At 35.7% G+C, this 20,203-nt stretch overlaps 2 protein-coding genes across 3 annotated transcripts; both read right to left on the reverse strand.

Moving 5' to 3' along the window:
* Positions 1 to 1,213: 1,213 nt before the first annotated feature.
* On the reverse strand, positions 1,214 to 11,761 carry LOC114248261 (carboxylesterase 1C). 2 transcript variants are annotated; one of them, XM_028181451.2, is made up of 11 exons: positions 11,624 to 11,761; positions 10,844 to 10,936; positions 10,425 to 10,559; positions 9,977 to 10,304; positions 7,773 to 7,966; positions 6,713 to 6,881; positions 6,487 to 6,608; positions 4,868 to 5,093; positions 4,028 to 4,166; positions 2,626 to 2,810; positions 1,214 to 1,400 (listed from the first exon to the last, which is right to left on the reverse strand). In XM_028181451.2, the coding sequence occupies exons 1-11, from the start codon at positions 11,714 to 11,716 to the stop codon at positions 1,258 to 1,260; spliced, it is 1,827 nt and encodes a 608-aa protein (XP_028037252.2). In that variant the 5' UTR covers positions 11,717 to 11,761; the 3' UTR covers positions 1,214 to 1,257. The 2 variants fall into 2 exon arrangements, with proteins under 2 accessions (XP_028037252.2, XP_089583514.1); XM_089727388.1 differs by lacking the exons at positions 10,844 to 10,936; positions 11,624 to 11,761 and adding an exon at positions 10,701 to 10,781.
* A 437-nt stretch (positions 11,762 to 12,198) lies between these two features.
* Parp16 (Poly(ADP-ribose) polymerase 16) lies at positions 12,199 to 19,364 on the reverse strand. Its single transcript, XM_028183126.2, has 7 exons — positions 18,461 to 19,364; positions 17,646 to 17,790; positions 16,062 to 16,217; positions 15,722 to 15,931; positions 14,591 to 14,771; positions 12,783 to 12,953; positions 12,199 to 12,362 (listed from the first exon to the last, which is right to left on the reverse strand). The coding sequence occupies exons 1-7, from the start codon at positions 18,586 to 18,588 to the stop codon at positions 12,199 to 12,201; spliced, it is 1,155 nt and encodes a 384-aa protein (XP_028038927.2). The 5' UTR covers positions 18,589 to 19,364.
* Between the last annotated feature and the right edge of the window lie 839 nt (positions 19,365 to 20,203).

Below are 20,203 nucleotides of genomic sequence, written 5' to 3' on the forward strand. Positions count from 1 at the left end.
GTATTTCTCTTCTAATGCGCCAAAATTTATAATTTTTAAAACTAGATTAAGTCGAACTATTTTATTTTGTATTACACCATTTAGAAAAAGCGGTATTTATGACAAGTGTTTTTACTATATGCAAATCAATTATCAATATAATTGATCTATGTATTATCTTTTTTTTTTTATTGCCCTTGTAGACGAGCGTACGGCCCACGGTGAGTGGTTACCATCGCCCATGGACTTCAGCTATGCCAGGGGCAGAGCCAAGCCCCTGCCTACCGATTAATACTCTCCACAAGCCTCGTTTGAAGAAGGACATGTCATAGCGCTCGGGAAACACCGTGAAGGGGAGCTCATTCCATAGCCGGATGGTACGTGGCAAGAAAGACCTCTGGAAACGCACTGTCGATGAACGCAGCGGTTCTAGATAATATGGATGAACTCTGCTCCGATGGCGGGAGGTGCGATGATAAAAAGGAGATGACGGGATCATCTCAAACAATTTTGTTTTGTCAACATTGCCTTTTTCATAATTTAGTTTATTCCCTTAATTTTTAAAACCATCCGATTTTAGTGTCGCAGTATATTCCAAAAAATTAATCTAGTAACTGCTACTTTAATTTTAAAGAACTCATACGCAGTTCGCGGTATATAGTATAGGTATTATATGCCGCAAACTGAAAAATTATACTGTACACTACACTTAATTAAGCAGTTACTCTTTGCCTTTATTTTTATTGCCTTTGTAGATAGACGAGCATACCACCTGTAATTCCAGGGGCAGAGCCAAGCCGATTCTATTTGCGGTCATATTGATAGACGGACGTGGAATGTTGTAGCTTTATACTACATTGACACACGCTACGAAAAGAAAAAAGGAAGTGGTACTGGGCGCATCCTTATTTGCAAACTCGAGATCCGGGCAACCATTTCGAAACACTTTTCAAAGAACTAAAACAGAATGAAGATAAGATTTTCGGATTCACTAAGATTTGAAGAATTAATGAACATTTAAAAACATTTTTATTGAAGAAAGATGTTTCTGCTTCAAATTTAGCCGTACAGTGCGAATAACTACCGCCAGGCTTGGCGAAATTCGGACCGAAGTCCTCCGACCGACCGACCGACCGGACATTGCGGGTAACAGCATAATATATATTATGAGACCTTACCTATAGATAGTCATATTAAATATTTCTAGGTACTCATCGAATAATAACAATAAAAATAGTCTCATATCGCATTAATTTATTTTTATAATATCTAGATAAACTAATTATTAAGTGTTTCATCGGAAACTGAATAACGACGGGAATGTTGCCTGCGCAAAAGTATAGCGCTTACACTTAGTAAAAGAAGTAGAAACACAGCAACTCCGCACATTGCAAGCACACCACCCCGTAACCGGCTTTCTTCTAAAACAAAACAAAAGAAAAATGTAAGATATCATCAGTAATTTTTCCATGTTAAAATACTTAGCTTAAAGTCAAAATATATAAAATGAAATTATTCTATTATATAATAATCGACATCTCATAATCGGCTCATTTGCCTTTAACAACTTAACTTATCCAATAGCGAAAATTGTTGTGCCTGTGGCTCTGAAATAAACATTACTTTTCAAGATCAAGAAAGAAATATTCATGGAATCGATTGAGTTGATCATTTACCATACATTTTATTTCATCAAAAGTCTAAACTATGGCGAGTAGAAGTAAGGACGACCATCGCAGTGTATTATAAAGTGTTCTGTGAAAGGGATGCAATTAGGGGGCGCCATAGTAGCCAGTGGAAAGATTTTAAAAACAACGCCATGAACTATTAGAATCGGATACTAAATTAAGAAGGAATTAAAAAAAATCTAAGTAAATATTAGTGTTGAGATTTTAAATAGTGTATTATTCAATTTTAAGCGACGTAAGTCACGCAAAATATTATTTTTTTCAATTCAGCACACTTCACTCTGTTTAAAACTGCTTAATTAAATTAAAACTGCTAAAATATTTATATCATTTCCTACACTAGCGCTATTTCGGAGAGTTTTCGAACAATGCTTATACAATACTTCTTCAACTTGTCCCCTATATAAGGTGGTGCTCCTTACTTCTGCCCTCCATAATCTAAGTCATCATCAAGATGACAAGTACCACAAACATTTTTAAATTCTTGTCATAGAAACAGCTCCGATTTTAACTCACCATTGATAACGCGTGCAAGCAGTACAATCAACAATAAAATTAACTCTTATAAAATAGCTCCAATATAGCAATAATTTATTTTATTTCAAACATTTAGAATTACGATTTTTTTTTGTGGGTCTGATTTTGTAATAATAAATACTTATATCCATTCCATAACTGAGATGAATCTAATCATCAAAACGTTGAAATCCGTCAAAATACTAAGCCTTATCGGTATCTTTGAAATACTTTTCTTCAAAGGTTCCAAATTCAGTGTCCCTATTTGTTGTTATTTATAAGCTGACATATTAGTTTAAGACATGAAATCAAATAAAGGCCGGACCCCATGTGAGAGAAATCAGCATCGCTCAACTAACGAGACATTCAAAGAAATTGAATTCGATTTCTCTCTATTTACAACAGCAATTGAAAATTAAAATCTTAGCAAATAGCCGTTTACCTTGTTCTAAGGCGAGCTGTTCTGTTTGATCAGGTTTAGAAATTAAGTTTGATAATTCCGGCAGATATTTCAACCAAAATTCGACATCGTTGTTATAGCTTTTGTAGTACTTTCCATTAGATATAATATAAATATGAGCATCGCCCACCATATATTGTCGCCATTTACCGTCTTCGACGGGGTATCTGGAATTTACATGGCTTTTCAAGCATATTTTGAAGTCGTCGTGGCCTAACGGATAAGATTCTGATGTCCGGTGCATTCGTGTTGAGCGATGCACCGGTGTTCGAATCTCAGGCGGGTACCAATTTTTCTAATGAAATATGTACTCAACAAATGTTCACGACTGACTTCCACGGTGAAGGATTTTTTTTTATTGCCTTTGTAGGCAGACGAGCGTACGGCCCACCTGATGGTAAGCGGTCACCGTCGCTCATGGACGTCAGCAATGCCAGGGGCAGAGCCAAGCCGCTGCCTACCATAAAGTACTCTCCGCAAGCCTCGTTTGAAGAAGGAATAACATCGTGTAATAAAAATGAAACCCGCAAAATTATAATTTGCGTAATTACTGGTGGTAGGACCTCTTGTGAGTCCGCGCGGGTGGGTACCACCGCCCTGCCTATTTCTGCCGTGAAGCAGTAATGCGTTTCGGTTTGAAGGGTGGGGCAACCATTGTAACTATACTTGAGACCTTAGAACTTATATATCTCAAGGCGGGTGGCGCATTTACGTTGTGGATGTCTATGGGCTCCAGTAACCACTTAACACTAGGTGGGCTATGAGCTCGTCCACTCATCTAAACAATATAAAAAAATACAAATTGTTTTTTTTGCTTATATAGGTGAACGACCTCACGGCCCACGTGGTGTCAAGTGGTTACCGTAGCCCATAGACATGCAGTTAATGTCGCCACTAAACTTGAGACATGAGTTCTAAATCTCAGTTTATTACAGCACATCGGCTGCGTCACCCTCCAAGCCGAAACGCATTGCTGCTTCACGACAGAAATTGGCAGGGTGGTGGTACCTACCCATGCGGGCTGACTAGACACCCTACCGCCAGTGATTACGTAAATTATATGTTCTGCAGGTTTGATTTTTATTACACAATGAAATTCCTTCAGCGTGGAAGCCAATCGAGGTAGTCAGTCAATAATTCATTTGAAAAATTGGTACCGGTCCTGAAATCCTTTATACAAATGTCTTTCTATATTTCAGTACTTTGCCACGACCAATGCGTGTCTCATTATAAAATTTATAAAACCTGGTTCTCGCTGCAACACAATAACGACTAGTACTATCGCTTGTAGAGAAAAACCTAACGGACATACGCATACTTTCGAGTGGTATTTAATTTAAATTATTTATTTACAGAAAACAACATTTATATTGACAATACGAACCCGTGTTTGATAAAATTGATGATTATTTTTCTAAATAGAGATGAAATCTGTTTTTCATCTGCTGTTGCGAGTCGACGGGCTATTTGCATTATCATAGGGTTTCCTAGTAATGATACTAGATTCGTTCCGTGCGTTGCCCCTGAAATTAACGATATGCGAGTAAATTTTGGCCTCATTTAATTTTAACTAAATTTATATTTTCTACTTTTAAAAACAATAGTTCCGAAGTTTGGAATATCGCGCCTAAGCGATTCATGACCTCCGAAATGAAGATCGCCTGTCTTCTTTACCTAGTCCTGTGCAATTTCAAGTCATTTTACTCCTCTACTCACTCACCAAACATATCACTGTCTCAATAAAAGTATCCAAACGACAACAGACAGGACGTTTATTTTCACGAATTCGGTCTCTCAATCATTGTTTTCACCCACGTGTAAATTTTAAGGTACAGTTCACTTTATAAAGCACAACACGATTGGTACAACCGGAACCTAGCTATACCGTTACGGCTGCAGAATTTATATTTCTGCTGCTGCCCCTTCTTTATTTAAAGTAAAGCAATGTTACTGGATATTTCTTATTTATTGCTTAGATGGATGGACGAGCTCACAGCCCACCTGGTATTAAGTGGTTACTGGAGCCCATAGACATCTACAACGTAAATGCGCCACCCACCTTGAGATATAACTTTTAAGGTCTCAGTATAGTTACAACGACTGCCCCACCTTCAAACCGAAACGTATTACTGCTTCACGGCAGATATAGGCAGGGCGGTGGTGCGGTTTCACAAGAGGTCCTAGCACCAGTAATAAATAATATATAACAACTTTAAATACCTACCGCTAAAATTCATGTATCGCCCGTAAAGATCGACTCCTCCTGGCTGAGAATACCTGTACACATATAGTCGAGCCGCGATGCGGGCTATTCTAGCGGCCAGGAGTGCACCGCCGGCGTCCCATTTAGCCGACGTTTCCAGTTTTGCAACTTTTTCTATGGCTTCATTTGTATTAGTCAGCCTCTGAGGTACATCATTCCAGTATTCCCAACGGATGGCCTTTACGAGCTAAAATTGAATTTATTGTCACCGGTCACCGCTTAAATACATAAAATATTATAACTTAAATACATACAAAAAAAATATTTTTTTTTGTATGATGTGTGGACGATCCCACAGACCACCTGGTGTTATGTGGTTACCGGATCCCATAGATATCTATAACGTAAATGCTGCCACCCACCTTGAGATATGAGTTCTAAGGTTTCAGTATAGTTACAACGGCTGCCCCACCCTTCAAACCGAAACGCATTACTGCTTCACGGCTGAAATAGGCAGGGCGGTGGTACCTACCCGTGCGCACTCACAAGAGGTCCTACCACCAGTACACAAGAGGTCCTACCACCAGTATTTTATTTAATTACAGCACCTTGATTAAATCTAGATATAAATCTGCAATAATAAAAAAACAGTTACGTACTATGTATTATATTTCTAGTCTATTTGCCAATCTTTTATTTGTTTGGTAGTTATTGATGTATGATTGTTTTATTAATGTAAAAACATGGAATGTGTTTCTTTCTCTTTAAAATGTCAATAACAAAAGCGTAACAGTTAAACATAAAATAAATAATAGTTTAAAAAACTAACAAAATACGCTTATATAGAAAATCCAAGTAAAAATAGAAAATAAATTTTAATAAATTTGAATTAAAAATAGTGTAAGAAAAAATGATTTTATTGTAAAAAAAAGCGTTCTATTTTTACTTGGATTTTCTATAAAAGCGTATTTTGTTGGTTTTTTAAAACTATTATTTATTTGTCATTTCACTATTCAACACTAAAAAAAATTTGAAAAAATTGAAATTCAACTAAAAATTTCAATTTTTTCAATATATTTATTTCAATTTTTTTTTAGTATTGACTTGTCATCGGTCCTTAAGTCAAATTTCGGGTTAATCCGACGTTTTTAAGGGGGTCAAAATCAAATCATGTTCAAAGATTCCGTTACAAACATACATACAACGTCTGAAGCTAATAAAAGCGTATTAAAAACATCTTAGGGCATCGGTAATTATGGCAGAAATTTGATAATGATTTAAAAATATTAGAATTAAATTGCAAAGACCTTTTAATTTTGTCTTTATTCTTTGAAGTGTAGTTTTGTTGGTATGATAATTTCATTGTTCTAGACGAGCTGACAGTCATTAGTGAATACTTGAAATAAAACATCACCTTAAAATATAAAAAAAAATCTCAATTCTATTGTATAAGGCCGTATTCCACGAAGAGATTTTGGATCGAATGTGTATCGTGATAGTGCATTTTCTACGTTAATTCAAGCGAAAAACGTAATTACCGAACCCAGAATAAATATCAAAACAATACTCTAAATCCAAGTTCACTAAAACGGACATTTCATACCAAAATTAGTTTGATGTTTGAAGTAATAAAAATTTACCACCGGGAAATCTTCAGCCGCTCCCAACGACAGCATTTGAAGTAGCTTAGGTATGATTCGAGAATCCGCAATCTTAGAAATGTGTAGAGGACTAAGATTGTTTAACTCCGCGTATGTTTCATCTGCAGAAAAAAAAACCATCATGACTTTTAGTACCTAAATATTAGAAAAATGTAATTAGAATTACAATGCATTAGGTGTGTATAGCAAAGCGATTCAAACAAACCATTGTAGTTAAGGGCATCAATGTCGTTTGTACCCAACAGTAGATCAATCGGCTTCTGTTTTCTTTTCGCCTGCGATAATGCTGTTACTAATGAAACGGGCAAGAACTGTTCGGAATCTGGCAGGAAGTCGTCCGGGATCGGGTGCAAATATTTACTCCAGCTTTTGTTCTAAAAGCACCGATATTGGTTTACAACACACTAGTAATTAACCCTTTGACTGCCATGTAGGTCACCGGTGCCCTACGTGGCGCACTCTTCAGGGATACCTGTTCTGTGACTTATGTATATATTTTTTATTGCATAGATGGGTGGACGAGTTCACAGCCTACCTGGTGTTAGGTGGTTACCGGAGCCCATAGACATCTACAACGTAAATGCGCCATCCACCTTGAGAATAAGTTCTAAGGTCTCAGTATAGTTGACTAAGTTGCCGAAATATCTAGTAGACTCTGAGAAAGACGAATCCGAATATACTGAGAATGAAACAATTTCTAGGAGACCTTAAAACACTAAAACATAAATTGAATACAATAGAAGGAAAAAGTTACGACAATCTAGGGGGGTTAGTAACAGAAATCATAACTTGAGTGCGCCACGTAGGGCAGCGGTGACCTACACGGCGCTCAATGTGTTAAGAATTTACAATGATGCTACTAATTAACAATGTAATATCTACATTTTTTTATTTACTAAAATCGTATTATTTATTGTCCTGTTAACATATGAGGTTACAGGCCATCTGATGATGAAAAAGCATTGTTACTCATACTAATGCCAGATGCACAGTCAAGTTGCTGTCTGACGAATAAATAATAAACGAACATAATCGCTTGTTCCTGTTGTATTTGTGTTAATATTTAATAAATAATATCAAACAAATAATATATCGTTTAATATTAGTTTAAATTAATAATAGTTCGTTTATTATTTCGATGGTGCGCGATTTATAACAGCGATAAATGTCATATATTTAGCGATAATCACATCAAAACGAATCACTAATAGACAATACCTCTGTTATGTATATTAGGTATTCTAATAATATGTATGTAACATTACCGGATAGAGTGCTATTATATCAGAGAGCGGGCGAGTTTGCAGGCAGTTAATAATATCACTTTCCCCGTTGTCATTACATCCGAGTACCCTTACTATTTCCTGAGAAATTCTATAGGTCTGATTATTGGTCGATTTCTCATCGATTGTTTGCCAAATATACTGCGGAGACATTAAAATCGCTCTATGAAATAAACCTGAAAGAATTTGTATTATTAAATTATTATTACAGGATAAGCCTGTAATTCGGGTGTTCGTTCACAAAGTTCTTTCTGGGATAGGCACTCCTCTTCTTAAATCACAAAGTGTTGCTACGGTGACCGAAACTTGGTTTGGGGATTTGACACGAAAACAGTAGTTAAGTTGCCGCCTAGATATAGAAATGTTGAAAGACACTGGAAGCTTTTCAGTCATCGCAAGGTGTATTTCTATTCCACCTTATAAACCCACTACGCCACCCTACGACACTAGTTCTCTACCGGCGTAAAATATATTTGTTGAATGTCTGGTGTGTGTGTGTGTTAATTGCTTAATTTTTTAATTGCTGTATCTTCATAGACGACCTCATTGCCCAGCTAGAGCTACATACGAGGGCGGCACTGAAAATTTCGGGAATTAACGAAGTGACACAACATTACTATTTAAAAATGTATTTATTGCTTTTCGAAGTATTCTCCGCGAAATTTGACACATTTTTCCATACGATGGAACTAATCATTGAAGCAACCATTCCATTCGGAAGTTGGGGTCTCCAAATTGGCTGTTTTGTAGGCGTCCACAGCTTCTTCAGGTGATGAAAATCTCTGTCCACGCAATTTATTCTTTATTTTAGGGAAAGTATAGAAATCATTAGGGCTTAGGTCGGGGCTGTACGGCGGATGGTCTAATAATTCTATGTTTTCTTGCTCTAAAAACTCTTTTGTTCTGTGCGCGGTGTGAGAACTCGCATTGTCGTGATGGAGGATGATGCGGCGGTTGCAGTTCTCTTTACGGAGTTCAGAAACGACCTGTGGCAAACAAGTGCTAGCATACCATTCTGCATTAACCGTTCTTTGTCCCTCAAGAGGAATAGTCGTAACATGGCCGGTTTTGGAGACAAACGTGGCCACCATTTTTTTTGCAACACTCCGTGAACGAACAATTTTTGTTGGCTTTAACTCATTTTCGAACACCCAAACTCGTGACTGGTTTTTTGTTTCGGGTTCGTACGCGTATATCCAGGATTCGTCACCTGATACAATGTTGTATACAGCATTTGAGGATCCTGCGTGGAATCTTTCGAGAGTTCTGACGCACCAAGTAACGCGAGCCGCTTTTTGCTCTTCACAGAGCGAATGCGGTATCCATCGGGAAAACAACTTTTTTACACCTAATTGTTCATGCAAGATTATTTGTATTTGACTCATGCCAATGTCTAAAGTTGCCTGAATTTCGCGGTATGTCACATGTCGATCTTCCTCAATCAGCTTACGCACAGCATCAACGTTTTCTTGGGTGACTGCAGTTTTTGGACGACCTTGATGGGGATCATCACTGAGCTTGACACGTCCACGTTGAAACTCAGCAAACCAGCGATAAATTGTGGTTTTGGATGGGGCTTCCTCACCAAATGCAGAAATCATCCGGTCAACACGCTGTTTTTGTGTTAAACCAATTCGAAAGTCATAATAAATCATCGCTCTTGAATTTTCTCGAGTCAATTCCATTTTCTCAACGACTAAACAAGTTTGACAAAACCTCGTGACAAGACCGAGAATCTTTTTTTAAATAAATAAATGGTATTCGATTTTTAAAACCAAGGAGTTTTCAATTAAAAAGATTTTAACATAACAGGAACAGTGGAAATATTCCATTCCCGATACTTTTAGTGCAGCTTAGTAATTATATACGTAATCGGAGCCATTTTAAAACAAGATTGAGGTCTGAATTGCTATGGTAAAACGGCTATCCTACGCTGCGAAGTCACCGAGTGCACATAAACTGATGCACAATAAATAAATAGAAGTCAAATGAATACTGATTTTCATGTTAATCTTTGTTACATTTTGAAGCGCACATTTTGAGTAAAAACTTAAAGGCAACCATCAAACATGATATACCTTCGGCTGCTGTGGCTTAACATTTTTCCTTGATTAAGATTTCTGACTTACATAGTTAGTTACTAAAAAAATATACGATATGATAGTATATGACAGACGTAGATGTACCTGTTGATCGAGGTGACACCAAATGGTACAATATGCTGTCGGCACCCGCAGAATGTCCTAATAATGTAATCGTTGCGGGATTACCCCCAAACGCCGCTATGTTATCACGTATCCACACAAGAGCGAGGTATTGGTCCAGTAGAGCAAGATTGCCACGTTCCGATTTAGATTTCAGTGTGAAAAATGCTAAAAGATGTAAACGATAGGACACTGTGACCACTACGACACCTTCGCCAGCTAATTCTTGGCAAGGCAACGTTGTCCCACCGCGAGTCCATGATTCACTGTACAGCAAAACAACGACTGGTAACGCGACACCTTCGGTGGGCTATCTGAAAGAATATTATTCATAGACATCTGGGCATAATAATATATTATTATTTATAATTTCTTCACCCAGACTAAGTAGGTACACGTTATTTTAAGTTCTGGAGGATTGAGTACGTACCCGCGGAGTCCACACGTTTAAAAATAGACAATCTTCACTTGCATTGTCATTATCGGGATCTTCTTCACAAGGGCAATGTGGGGGTATACGACGGGCAAAAAATGTACGTTCCCATCCAGTGTGTCTTACCGGTGCCTTTGAAATTAAGTACAATGTTAAATCGTCACATTACTTACACAAAATAAAACAAAAATTAGTAGTTAGAAGAAATGGTGAAAGCATCTGGACGCAAGCATTTTATGTATTTCCTATTTATCTTTTATAAATTTTAATGACTTTTTGTTTGTTTGTTGTTGCTCTGTTCTTCACGGTGGTGCGCATCGATAACATTGACGAAGACATACTGTTTAATAAATCATAAATACTTAGGTACCTTAACTAATAAACCCAGTGCTTTTACCATTTAACTCATTTCTTACCAAAAATCTGTGCCGTCCAATAGGTGGAATTGCGTATGGTATACCATAATAAACTTCGATAGGTGTAAGAGTGCTTTCAGTAAAAACTTTAATCTGTAATAAAAAAGAGACAAGAATTTTTCCAGATCAATTCAATCTTTAAGTACTTGTTAAAAATTACTATTATTTTAATTTCTAACGACATTTGGAACATCCACAAACATAGTGCAAATATATTATTTTCCGATTTAGCCCATTTCGAAATTATCCGATTTTTTAAATAAAAATTTAGTATTTCATCAAGATGTTTTCATTTTATCAAGTTTGTACCTTAATCCGATAGGATCGGGTTTCAATGCGCAACTCTTACTCTTACCGGCACATTTCGAAAAGTTCTGAGCCTGCATTATCTATTAAGTTCATCGTGAAGATTTTCAGGTACGGAGTGTTATATTTTTGGCCGACAATTATTATATTGTCGTTTCGGAACTAACGCTGTAAACTGATTGACAGACTTGTCTGTCTGTAAGTCTGTGTATGTTTGATCGGTTAATAGCGAATGTTTTATTTTCTTCGTAGGTAGACTAGAAGTAGGTTCGTGGCTGATTGCTGTTACTCTTTTACACGGGAAATACCAATGGGATAAACCGGTAGGAATGAAAATAAAGTTTTTTTTCTACTGCGAACCAATACGAGGGAAATGGGAATGTTCCCTAAAATTTAAGTTACTAAAAATCGTTACCCGACTTTAATGAACCGAGAGTCTGAACGTATTAGTTAAAAAAATTATTATGGACTTACCCCGATGATACGACCTTGACGTAAATTTGCCACCGGATCTTGTGCACACGAAAACGATAACATTAAATAGTAGAAAAGTAAAATGTAAAACATTTTAAATCCTTAAACTATGTACTTCTAAATATAATTTACTCACGTTAATAATTAACTAACATTTAATTTTACGTTATAACGTGTGCAGTGTGTTACAAAACTGATATTTTGCCATTCTGTCTATCGACAAATGGAAATCAGATCACACAATGGCTGGTCCTCAGTCCATGACGAGGGCACCGTGACGTTGGCTGACCACCTTTTGTTCCAAAATCAGTTCAATCTTTTGTTTACACTATTGTATATAAATATCAAAATCTAGCTACATTGCGGTGACGAAATTGCGGTAGATATAAAACATTTTAAAATCAATTTTATTGGTAAATTTTAAAATAACAACTAAACACAGAAAAGTTGTAAAATAATGATTAGAAAGTGAATACATAATTATTGTAAAAACTATGAATTAAGCACGTGAGGTAATCCAATCCAGTTAATGAATCAAAGGCATCCAATTCCAAGTCCATGATTCTATTGTACTTTTATACCCTAGTACTAGCTAGAGCCATGTCAATTTTTTTAAACAAAATTTTGTAGTAATATTGTATTGGTTGATTGTTGGCAAAGCCAATGGTAGCCAATAACAACCCGTAACCTAGAAGAATCGATAGCAATTTGTGACGTGTTAGCCAATGACGAAAACCACCTGAAATATATTCAAAAATGAAAAAATAATAATCGGAAAACAAATGATATTTTAGTCGCAGGAACCAATTAAACTTTTTTAATATAAAACCAGGTTGAACATTTTAATGTACCTACTAACAAGAATAGGGACACGTGCGTACTTGATGTAATAATAAATACAGTTTAAAAATTAAAAAAAAAACACATAAACATCAAACCAAAAAACACTTAATTTATTTTATCCTGTTGATACCTTATGAGGACATTATAGCGAATATATAAAGTAGTATTATCACTGGTCCATGCTGTACGTGCAAATTTTCAGTTTACGACTTCTTGAAATCAATGAAAATGACATTCAAAGATACATACAAACACACAGTAGGTACATATCAGGATGATAAAAACGTGTTAAAAATGTTTAACTTACGGAACCTACCATTTCTATTCGAATTCCTTGCGTGAAATCTCAAAGATGCGGGTTGTTTCGCGTAAACCAACAGATAACGGATTCTCACTAAGTCACAATTAGTTACAATATATTGGGTAACTTGTGTTTCGCCATTTACTCGCATATGATCAGTCTTTCCATCTTTATAAAGTCCATCACCTTAAATTTTAATAGACATTTTAAATCAAAATACATGATTTTGTTGTCACGTGAATACAATAAATATATAATATAGTAAAAGTGTACATACGTAGACTTAGATTTAATGTTGTCATTGTTAGCTAGCTTTGACATTTAAATATAGGAGTCAAACATTTAAAAAAATTATTACATTTAAATGCTCCATCTTTGAGATTTTGGACTTACACGCCATAAATCGGACGTTCTGTTGCGTTAGAATTAGATGTACATATTTATCGCCCTTTAAGTTTTATTAATACATTCGCGAACATATTGTGTGTAATTATCTTTAAGTATAAATCTTTTATTCAATATTATTGTTCATAGTAAAAAAATCGTTAATTTCTTTGCTTAAATGATTCTTGTCAGGCCGATGATTGTCTAGAAGAAATCGTTCTTAGCCATAAGAACGCCCATTGTACCTACTTATTTATAAAAGGTTTGTACCTGTGATTATTATACTTAGTCTGGCCATAAATACTGTTACAATTAAAAATAAACAAAATATTAAACTAAAATAATCCGTACGATTGGCAGTGAAAAAATTTCAAATGGAAAGAGTGCGTGCTTCTATTGATAACTGGCCTCAACGTTTAAAGGACTGTATTGCAGCCAATGGAGACCACTTCGAATAAGCTTTTTATATTTTAAATTGTTTTATATTTATGTATTAAACTAACACACTGTAAAAGTAATAAATGTTATTTGCAATAGATTTTTTTTTCCGTTGTCTCAGTATTTATGGCAAGACTAGGTATATTGAAATACAACAAAAAGCATATTATACGCTACTCTACTCGAAAATCGGATGGTGCAAAAAAAAACTTTAATTTTATTTTATTAAAAAATAAAGATTTTTGTAATTTTCCATTCATATTATTAATTCGAAAGTAACTATATCTGTCTATTACGTTTTCACGCTATGAAACGATTTTGACGAAATTAAATATGATAATATGTAGTTTGAATTTTGAGACAGAACATAGGCTACCCTTCGTCTCATTAGTGAGCATGGGTCTCCGCTAACGTAATTTAAGTGTCACGTGATCAAACGAGCGAAGTCTATACTAATATTATAAAGAGGAAAGATTTGTTTGTTTGTTTTCGAATAGGCTCCGAAACTACTGGACCGATTTGAAAAATTATTTTTCCATTAGAAGCCGACATTGTCCCTGACGAACATAGGCTACTTTTTTTAAAAAAAAATTTTTTTATTTTTTTGGTTTCATGTGTGTTTTAATGTTTCCGAAGCGAAGCGAGGGCGGGTCGCTAGTCATCAATAAATTGCAGATTTGACCGTGAACGGACGGATGTTCGCTTTCCGTCCGATAGACGAATTGTTTGGCTTCTTTTTAATAGAGGTGGGGATTTGTAGATTTACAACTGGTATTAAGTAGTGAGCGAAGCCCAGAGACGACACATCGTAAGGTCTTGTCTGTACCTCTGGAATGTGCCTTTGAAATTGCAGATATCCTTGACCGCAAATAACCAAATATCAAGTGATGGCCCACATGCACATCTTATATAGAAGGCCATAAAAACAAGTGCTTCGCAAGTATCCACAGAAAAAATACTTAAAAAACTAACTTACTGACTATTCTCTGTTCTAAACTAACCTTCATTGGAGACTGGCTTTTGGTAATTGATCCCTTCGGGTGCATCAACCACTTCGCACAAGGCTACACAAGATAAGTGACCTCCGATACAACTCGCCCCCCATCCGAAGCCTCCATGACTGTGAGGTATTGTCGCACTTAGTTCTGGCGACAGGTATACTCCATTACCCAGCGAAGTATTCTACGAATTCATTTGACGGGCCCATTAATTATTTTTACATGCTATACTTTTTTAATTGCACTAGTGGGGTAGATAAGATCAGAACCTATCTGGTGTTAAGTGGTTATCGGAGTTCATAGATATCATAACGTGAACACTGCCATCCACCTTGAGACAAGTTCTAAGATTCAATTTTATTGTGTAAAGGCTGTTTTCGCTGTGTAAAGGTGTGTTTTATTTCTTTAAACCAAATAAATGGAAAATTAATGGGATTGTTTTTTTGTTTTACGATGTTATTTACCGTGAAAGTCTTTCATGAACAAGTGTTACATACAAACGTATTTCCTTAGAAAAAATGTAACGACTTTTATGATTTAAATAAACGCTCAATACTGGTGGTAGGATCTCTTGTGAGTCCGCGCGGGCAGGTACCACCACCCTGCCTATTTCTGCCGTGAAGCAGTAATGCGTTTCGGTTTGGAGGGTGGGGCAGCCGTTTTAACTATACTTGAGACCTTAAAACTTATATCTCAAGATGGGTGGCGCATTTACGTTGTAGATGTCTATGGGTTCCAGTAACCACTTAACACCAGGTGGGCTGTGAGTACGTCCACCCATCTAAGCAATAAAAAAAAAATTAGTTTATAAGTTGTTACTTTGTACGTAGTTGTTTAGTTTATACGTCACGCCAACTTCCAATTCAACTAATAAATAATTAAGTAATTATTTAATCAAATTTTTTTTTTTTTTTTTTTTTCCTACCTATTCTGATAGCCTTGAGAGGCTATTTCAGCGTACCCTAGCTTGTGTAGGTGAGCTCGCGGGGCTCAAACCGGAGAATTGCTAACACCGCCCTAGCAAGAGCAGTGCTTCGCAGAATCTACCACCGGATCGGAAGCGCGACCCACTGAGAAGATCCGGCGAGAAACTCAGTGGGCTAATCACAACAATAGGCTATTTCATATATCAACCTTGTTCAAATGCTGTTGTAAACCAAAATTGAGAATCGTATAAAAGTTCTCCAAACGATTTCCGTGATACGCATAAAATACATTATGATTTTTGGACAGTTCTTTCCACTTTAGTTCGACAGTAGATTTGTTAGAACTGATAACTTGAAAAATGTGTTGCGGCTTCGATGGTGTCGTCATAGTATTTGCCATCGCTAAGATTTGTTCGTGCTGAAAGTATAATATTATAACCATAGATAATACACATAAATTAGTTAATTATAACCAAGTGGAAACTTAGTGTTTAATAAAATTCTGTAATTTTATGCTACATTAATAGGTAGGGGGAGGGATACATTACCACATCCGTTGGTACTGTTTTTAATGTTGGTTCTTTAAGTCGCACAAGGACGTAAAACAATAAGTCGATGATATCACTGATATTTGGCAACGCTTCCAGATTATCCAATTGTTGTAGCACCAAATCCAAAGCTGGCACGTCAGTGATTACACTAAGCTGAAACAAGCGTTTAGAGAAATCTTGTGAAATTTTACATAACATTTATTTAAAGTGTATTCGATCGTAACTTAAAAGTTACTGGTGGTAGGACCTCTTGTGAGTCCGCGCGGGTAGGTACCACCACCCTGCCTATTTCTGCCGTGAAGCAGTAATGCGTTTCGGTTTGAAGGGTGGGACAGCCGTTGTAACTATACTTGAGACCTTGGAACTTATATCTCAAGGTGGGTGGCACAATTACGTTGTTGATGTCTATGGGCTCCAGTAACCACTTAACACCAGGTGGGCTGTGAGCTCGTCCACCCATCTAAGCAATAAAAAAAAGAAAAAAAAGGTTAAATTCGAAACTGAGTAATCAGAAACATCGCTTCATACAATCACAAAAAAATTGAACCGCTATCTATCATAGAAATGAAGTTTTGCATTAAGGCTTCATTACAAGATGGTAAAAGCCTTGGACGCCATAATTTTTTTTTTTTTTTTTATTGCTTAGATGGGTGGACGAGCTCACAGCCCACCTGATGTTAAGTGGTTACTGGAGCCCATAGACATCTACAACGTAGACGCGCCACCCACCTTGAGATACAAGTTCTAAAGTCTCAGTATAGTTACAACGGCTACCCCACCCTTCAAACCGAAACGCATTACTGCTTCACGGCAGAAATAAGCAGGGCGGTGGTACCTATCCGCGCGGACTCACAAGAGGTCCTACCACCAGTAATTACGCAAATTATAATTTTGCGGGTTTGATTTTTATTACACGATGTTATTCCTTCACCGTGGAAGTCAATCGTGAACATTTGTTGAGTACATATTTCATTAGAAAAATTGGTACCCGCCTGCGGGATTCGAACACCGGTGCATCGCTTCAACACGAATGCACCGGACGTCTTATCCTTTAGGCCACGACGACTACGACTACGACTATAATGATCAAATCCTATCAAATGCGGTCAAGAACGGGTACGAAGTTTTTTTTGCTCGAAAACTATATTTTAACTAAGATTTAATTTTCAAAAAAAATATATCGCGTATTTTGTTTTATTTATCTTGAAAATTTTAAAACAATGCGAACATGTCTCAAGGCCGGTAGGTACGTTTTGTGGTATTTAAGGGTGATATAACTAAAAAAAGGGTGCTATCCACATAGCCGAGGACAGGCAGGGATGGCGCAAAATAATACAGGAGAAAGTTAATTAGAGGAGGCCACGACCCTCAGCACTGAGGATTATCGACGCAAGGAGGAGGAACTAAAACATAAAAGGTAAACAATCGGATGGAAAGCTCTTTACCCCGCCATACAAATAAAAACAATGCCTAAATGACCGACGGTAACCTTTCGGTAATATTCTGTGCTGGATGGATTTCGGTGCTGGACGGATTTCACGTTTAAACGAAAAATAAATAATATTTTAGAAATCTAGATACCAATTCGTCCATGTCTTTGATGCCACTTTTCATAAAAGCCGGAGGAAAAGGTCGTAGACAACTTTCATAACGAAAACTAAAAGCGGCTGCTACGAATAAACTCCATTTCAAATCAGCGGCTTTGAAGTCTTTTTCCAAAACAAGTCTGAAAAATGGTTAAAACTTGTAAAATCATTACAAGGCCTAAATCTGTGAATGTTTCTACCGCAAATCAAGCAGCATTTAAGTTTGAAGGGCACGAAGTGTGTTGTATTCGTTCTAATATTAAATTAAATCAGTACTTAGTTATGAGTAGATATGAGTCGTTTCAACAAATGGATGTTGTTTCATCAAATATCTATAAGTATTTAGCTAGCGTTATTCGCAAATTAGTGAACAATAAAAACGAGGCTTCGAACCCATACGTCTCGTAATGAGTGACCCTTTCTCTTTTTTGGGCTCCGATAATCAATCATCAACAGTTTGATATCTCGACATTCCTTCGAGAGTAATAATATAAATCAGAATAAAGCTTTAGTGTTGTTTTTATGATTTGTTTTTTTTAAACATATCTTAAACATATTTTAAACATATTTTTATCAAAAATATTACACGTGAAGCCGGTTTTTCGATAATTTTTTTCAGTTTAATCAGTTTACAGATTATAGGTCTGGGTCCTTGAATTTTAAATGGTGTCCAAAATCCAGATGGTTTTAACAATTCGTTTTTGATGTTGAATTTTACTATTAAATAATTGTCTTATGTTCTGTTTAAACAACTTTTCATTAAACTACTTAAATGCTTGAATAAAATAAAGTCAATTATTGCTACAGAACCTCAGATGAACAGCCTTTTTTTCCAAAGTGTCCAATTTAGTTTGATTGATATCCGACATTGTCTCTGATACCGAGGCTATATTACAATTGGTACCCGTTTCTGATAACACTTCGTGCTCTCTCTCCATTTTATGAATAAACAAACATTGCCTTCAGTTTGTAGTTTTAAATTTGTATGGATTTATAATTGACAATTTTGAATAATAAAAAAAAAATAGATTAGTGTAATTATATAATAAAAAATTTAAGACATTTCATTGCCTCTTAAATTACTTTGACACGGTAGCTCAACCACTACCTGCCAGTTTTTAATTTAATAAAAAGTTTTAATGTTGAACGCTTGTTAAAAAGTCTAGTGAAACCTAAAATTCTGATAGCTGGAACCTTTGATTATTTTACAAAAATACTTAAAATAAGACCCAATTCGAGTTTGTCTGTGCTATATTAATTTAATATAGTAACCGGCAAACTTCTTGAGCAAATGACCCTTGCTTGCACTTTGCATGAGGATGAGATTTTTGACGTTGATGGAAATTCTAAATTGTCGCAACATTTTCTAGTTAAGTTTAAGTCACATCGTATTCATAAGATAGCCGTTAAAATATTATGTATTTAGATATATTATTGTCATAAAATGTTTGAAATCCTGTAAAACTAAACAAATAAGAATTATGTATCAGAATCAACTTCCAAACTACTAGAAAATCCACTAACCACTAAATTTTGATAACTAAGACAGGGGTCCAAATCACAAGATTTTGTGGAAGATCCACTAAGCTAGCAACACTGCTTTTTGTTTGTAATATGTGCGAGAGGGACACCACCACTTAATAATCATTCTCTTTTCAGACCGTTTTTCCTTACATCTTTTGATATTTAAAAATAAACTTTAATCCACAGGAATAAAGTATATTTTTAGTTTTTATGTCAAACGAAGTAAGCACTCCAGTTAAAATACTAACTCTATGGGCCGTAGTCACAGCCATAGTACATTTCGCCACAGATTAATATAATAAATAAGTACCTAGTAACATTTCGCCAACTTTACACTACTATTTACAAATTATAAAGTACCATAATTAATACCTACACTTAATAGTAGTAACTATAGTAATTCAAATTGAGTTTTTGTTTGTAAAAAAGTTGGAATACTGGCAAAAGTATATTCCTCTGCAAACAAATTTATTGCTCAATGCCTAATCACCATCAGATTTTTGCTTCTATTTGTTTTTTGTTCGCTTTTTTCAGTATGGCAATCATTTTCTCGGAATGGCATTACTAACAGCGTTGAGTTTAATAAAATCTCAATTTATTACTTTGAGACTTCAAAAGTGAAATAAAGTTGATACCTGTACTTGATATTACTAAAAAAAAATTGCATGCATTACTTTTTAGGTAAAAGTTCCATGCGAAGAATATCATTTTAGTTTGTGTGATTGAAAGCTCTGTGGTAGTGTTGTCATCGTAAATGTTTTCCAAGGAAATTGATGGTTTTGAGGTAATTAAATTTTAAAATACAAAACTTAGTCGGCTGGTTTTTAACTTTAGAAATAAATAATCACTTTAATCTAGTTAAAATATACAATAGTCTAGTTAAAATATAAATATAATTCTATAGGAATATAGTCAACGTAATACTTAAAAACTTGAATGAACTATGCTATGCATCTCAAGCAATTTTCTGAACTTTTATATGGAATATAGGGTATAAAACACAGATATAACCTAAGCCTCTCCATTAGT

The sequence above is a fragment of the Bombyx mandarina genome, chromosome 05 (genome assembly GCF_030267445.1).
Source record: "Bombyx mandarina strain Sakado chromosome 05, ASM3026744v2".
NCBI classification, from domain to species: Eukaryota; Metazoa; Arthropoda; class Insecta; order Lepidoptera; family Bombycidae; genus Bombyx; species Bombyx mandarina.

Excerpts from the sequence above, each read along its gene's own strand:
- LOC114248261 (XM_028181451.2), bottom strand. The coding sequence starts at position 11,716 with ATGTTTTACATTTTACTTTTCTACTATTTAATGTTATCGTTTTCGTGT. Across the intron at positions 10,560-10,843 it reads TTGGACGGCACAGATTTTTG|GCACCGGTAAGACACACTGG; the intron begins GTAAGAAATGAG and ends TTAATTTCAAAG. Across the intron at positions 6,882-7,772 it reads ATATAATAGCACTCTATCCG|AACAAAAGCTGGAGTAAATA; the intron begins GTAATGTTACAT and ends CGGTGCTTTTAG.
- Parp16 (XM_028183126.2), bottom strand. The coding sequence starts at position 18,588 with ATGGAGAGAGAGCACGAAGTGTTATCAGAAACGGGTACCAATTGTAAT. Across the intron at positions 14,772-15,721 it reads TACAACAGCATTTGAACAAG|AATACTTCGCTGGGTAATGG; the intron begins GTTGATATATGA and ends ATGAATTCGTAG. Across the intron at positions 12,954-14,590 it reads AAAGCCAGTCTCCAATGAAG|GTGATGGACTTTATAAAGAT; the intron begins GTTAGTTTAGAA and ends TTAAAATTTAAG.